Genomic DNA, 3,469 nt, shown 5'->3' on the forward strand with positions numbered 1-3,469 from the left:
TGTTTTGTTTTGTTTTGAAGGCTGGTCGCGGAGCTGCGCGGCTCTCTCGGCCGAGCTGGGACAACACTTGGAAGAGCGCTTCCCTGCTAAGCAGGGGGGGAAAGCCACCGTCCAGCTGAAGGTGGGGCCTGGGCCAGAGAGCCCGTCTAAAATGCCAGCTGACCTTCGGGAGCAAGGAGGCGACGTAAGAGCACGCCTGGATTACAAAATACACCGCTGGAAGCCAGGGTGCGCCTCCCTTGCGTGCCCCTGGGCTCCATTCAAGTTTGAAACTCCCCCCCCTCCCCCGCAACTCCTCCGCCAAGAAAACATTTCAACCCTAAAGCCCGAGTTTTCTGGCCTCTGCTCGCGCCGGGCTGTGCAGCCTCTTCCCCGCACTGCGGAGCCGAAGTCACCTTTCCCCTCCTTACCTGAACAGCGCTCTCACCTTGGAGCTGCCATGCCCTACGTTACAAAGCTATCTGCAAGGCCGAGGCGTCCCGCGCTCCCTGCCCCCTCCGAGCCAGCCCCGCGCGTCCGGCTGCTCCCGCGAGCTGGGGGCGAGGGCGCGCGCCGCATCCCGCCGCCGCTCCTGGGACCCGGCCGCCCGGCTCTTACCGGACAGCTTGGAGGAAGGAGCTTGCAAGTCTCCACATATTTTGCACAAAGCCGGAGTGAAACAGAAACTAAAAACAACAACAACAACAACAACAACAAAAAGTGGGGCATTTGACACACTCAGCTGGGCGCCTAAATCCCCTAGGGCGGCACAGCTCCGCGGGGCAGCACAGCAGGGGCTGGCAGCAGGACTCTGCCGGGGGAGGGGGACGGGAGAAGGGGGATGCCCGGGCTGGGAGCGCAGAAGCCAAACTCAGACAAACTCCGTTCAAAGCGGACGGGCAGGGGGCCGGTCCCGCGGAGGGGCAGAGTCCGCCGCAAGCCTGGGGGCTGCCGGTCCGGGGCAGATCCCAGGCAAAGAGCAGTCAAGAAAGGCGCCCCCCACCCCGCAAAGCCCTTCCTGCCCCCTCCCCGCCCCGCACCAGCGCCGGTCCCTTTTGCTACAAAATTCTCGCCCCTTGTCTCAGTCTCCTCGGTAATTGTTCCCGGGGCTGGTGGGCTCGGGCTCTGCCTCTCCCCCTCTCTCCTCTCCTCTCCTCTCCTCTCCTCTCTCTCTCCAGCGTCAAACTCCTCGGCTCCTGCAGGCGGGTGCCAAACGCAGAGCTCTAGCGCCCACTATTTCAAAACCCAGGAATATTATTTCACAAGACTTGGAACGACTCAATAAAAAAAAAGTTGCTATCCCCTTTCGTCAACTTTGCAGCTAACTTTCACTTCTCTCCCCCCCCCCCCTTTATTTGCCAGCTCCGCTCGCCTGGCGCTGCACCGGGGTGCTCCCCACCCAGGCGCTCGCGGGGCGCCCGCAGCCCCGGCCCGCAGGACGGTGCCACCGGGGCGCTGCTCGCCGCGCTGCGCCTCGCTCCTCGCCAGCGCGCACGGAGCGGGGTGGACAGCGGGGCTCGCATCTGTTCCCCGGGAGGAAGGAGAAAGGGCACGAAAAGGGGGCTCCCGCCCGGCGCAGCCCGGCTCCTCCGCGGCGCGGATCCTGCGGGACCCGCGCGGGGACTCGGGGAGCGGAAGAACGAAAAGAAAGAACCTACTTTTGGGCAGTTTTCTCGCCCTCGCCTTGGATCTCATCTTGTCGGCTTGTGGATTCTTCTCCTCCCTCCTTGAGCCCAGAAGCAGCTACACACTATCTTCATCTCCCAAGCATTGTCAGTTTGGACACCTTCGCACATGCGCACAGAGCATTCAATCTGACACCCTCACCAGGGCCAAAAAAAGTTTCCAATGTATTCATCATCATCAGGTTTTTTTTTTTGTCCTATCCTCTTCTTCAGATCACTTATCTCTCCCCCCCCCCTCTCAGCACCATCAGAGCCTTTCCCTGATCTGCCCCTTTAAGAAAAGTCAGCCCGCTCTCCTCCTTACTCTCCGCACACTGACCTTACACACTGGACAATATTTAAGGATCAAGGTGCCATCCTAGAAAGAGGTGATTATTATGATTATTATTATTGTTCTTCTTCTTCGTCTTCTTCTTCTTCTTTCCTCGCGCTGCTGCAGCAGGGACTTGCAGAGTGGGGCTCGCTCGGTAATCGCACGTATTTGAAACATGCTTTTTATTGAAAGGGAAAAACTATTGGGGGGGGAAAAAAGATTTACTGTAACTTTTCACACAAGGTTTTTTCTTCTTCTTCTTTTGCCTTTTTTTCCCTCCGCGGCCTCGGGGGTGCGTGGGGCTGTTTGCAGCGTTGTTTGAGATTTGCATCCTGCTGTCATTTAACGCTTTGCACCAGAATATTTCTTTTGAACTCCGCCGCTAGAGAATGCCTTGGCTTGCCACCCAGACCTGATTCCTGAATCTTTTTATTAAAATTTGAAACAACATCGGTTTCTTACGTTTATCTTTGTCTTCTTTTCATTTCTTCCCTCCCTCCCCGACCTTTTTCCCTTTTTTTTTTTTTCTCCTTTTTTTTTTTTTTTTTTGGTGGTTTTTCCTGTTGGCTACCTGTGTCCCCGCTGTCAATTAAACCGGGTGTTAATTAGACATTTGCATGTGGTCGACAGTGTTACCTGCTCGGCACTGCCGGGTGTCATTTGTATGTGCCCTTGAGTGTGCTGCTGCTCGGGCAAAGGGGAGCAAGGATCCTCTCCTGTGCGGGACCGCTTCGCCGGAGACAGTCCCCGGCTGGGCAGTTTGGCGCGGCGTGTGTGCGTGTCCTCTGCTTTTCAAGGTAATGGATTGAGCCCTAAGAATTGTTTTAAAAGGAGAAAGGGAATAAATAGCTCTCTGTGTTTTTTTTCCTTCAAGGGACTGGAAATACAGGTCCTGGGTGCTGCGGTAAAGGGAGACACAGGCTCGGCGTAGATTTGGGCTTGCAACTGGGCTTCCGTGCTGGACATTTGCCCCCAGATCCTCCTCCCGAGGGCGACCCCTTGTCTGGCCCTGTTGGGGCAGAGGGGAGATGCTGCTGCAGGGCTGGCAAGGGCGGCCGGCACCCTGCCTGCCCTGGCTTGAAGGAGGCAAGCATGACTCTTGCTCTGCTTTTCTTTTGCGTGTGTAGGTGCTGCGGTCGAGCCATTTGCGACCGAATTAGCGGTCGCCTCATTTGGGGCTATTTGAATGCCGACCCCCGCACACACACACGTCCAAACGCTCCCCCCGCAACCCAAGCAGAAGCCGGGCGGAAAAAAAACAAGTGGTCCCTGCCCAGCACTTGGAGTTGTCCGTGATCCCCGGAAGTGGAGGGACAGACAGAGCAGACAGATCCTCTTTGAAGAAAGGAGCGAAGTGTAAATAGCTCGGTGATTGATGTGCTGCCTTTGACTGCGGAGAAAGCGCTATTTGAATTCAAGTGGCCAGGTCAGATGGTCACGGAAGAAGGTTGAAAGGTAGGATTTAATGAGATTAATATGGAGAGGGCTTCCC

At 56.6% G+C, this 3,469-nt stretch overlaps 2 protein-coding genes across 6 annotated transcripts in view; one reads left to right on the forward strand and one right to left on the reverse strand.

The window, feature by feature from the left end:
- Window positions 1–1,703, reverse strand: part of PRDM16 (PR/SET domain 16) — a 459,646-nt gene extending 457,943 nt beyond the window's left edge. For all 3 annotated transcript variants that reach the window (XM_019541250.1, XM_019541249.1, XM_019541251.1), the window contains exon 1: window positions 1,638–1,703. In XM_019541250.1, coding sequence (XP_019396795.1) covers window positions 1,638–1,674 — 37 coding nt within the window. In that variant the 5' untranslated portion in view covers window positions 1,675–1,703. The remainder of the gene's footprint in view (window positions 1–1,637) is intronic.
- On the forward strand, window positions 7–3,216 carry LOC109314224 (translation initiation factor IF-2-like). 3 transcript variants are annotated; one of them, XM_019541253.1, is made up of 3 exons: window positions 7–699; window positions 1,342–2,032; window positions 2,587–3,216. In XM_019541253.1, exons 1-2 carry the CDS (start codon window positions 152–154, stop codon window positions 2,024–2,026), a joined length of 1,233 nt encoding a protein of 410 aa, XP_019396798.1. In that variant the 5' UTR covers window positions 7–151; the 3' UTR covers window positions 2,027–2,032; window positions 2,587–3,216. The 3 variants fall into 3 exon arrangements, with proteins under 3 accessions (XP_019396798.1, XP_019396799.1, XP_019396800.1); XM_019541254.1 differs by having other exon boundaries at window positions 2,608–3,216; XM_019541255.1 differs by having other exon boundaries at window positions 2,852–3,216.
- The last annotated feature ends 253 nt before the right edge of the window (window positions 3,217–3,469 follow it).

This window comes from Crocodylus porosus, unplaced genomic scaffold, assembly GCF_001723895.1.
Source record: "Crocodylus porosus isolate Cpor-Errol unplaced genomic scaffold, CroPor_comp1, whole genome shotgun sequence".
In the NCBI taxonomy this organism is placed as follows: Eukaryota; Metazoa; Chordata; order Crocodylia; family Crocodylidae; genus Crocodylus; species Crocodylus porosus.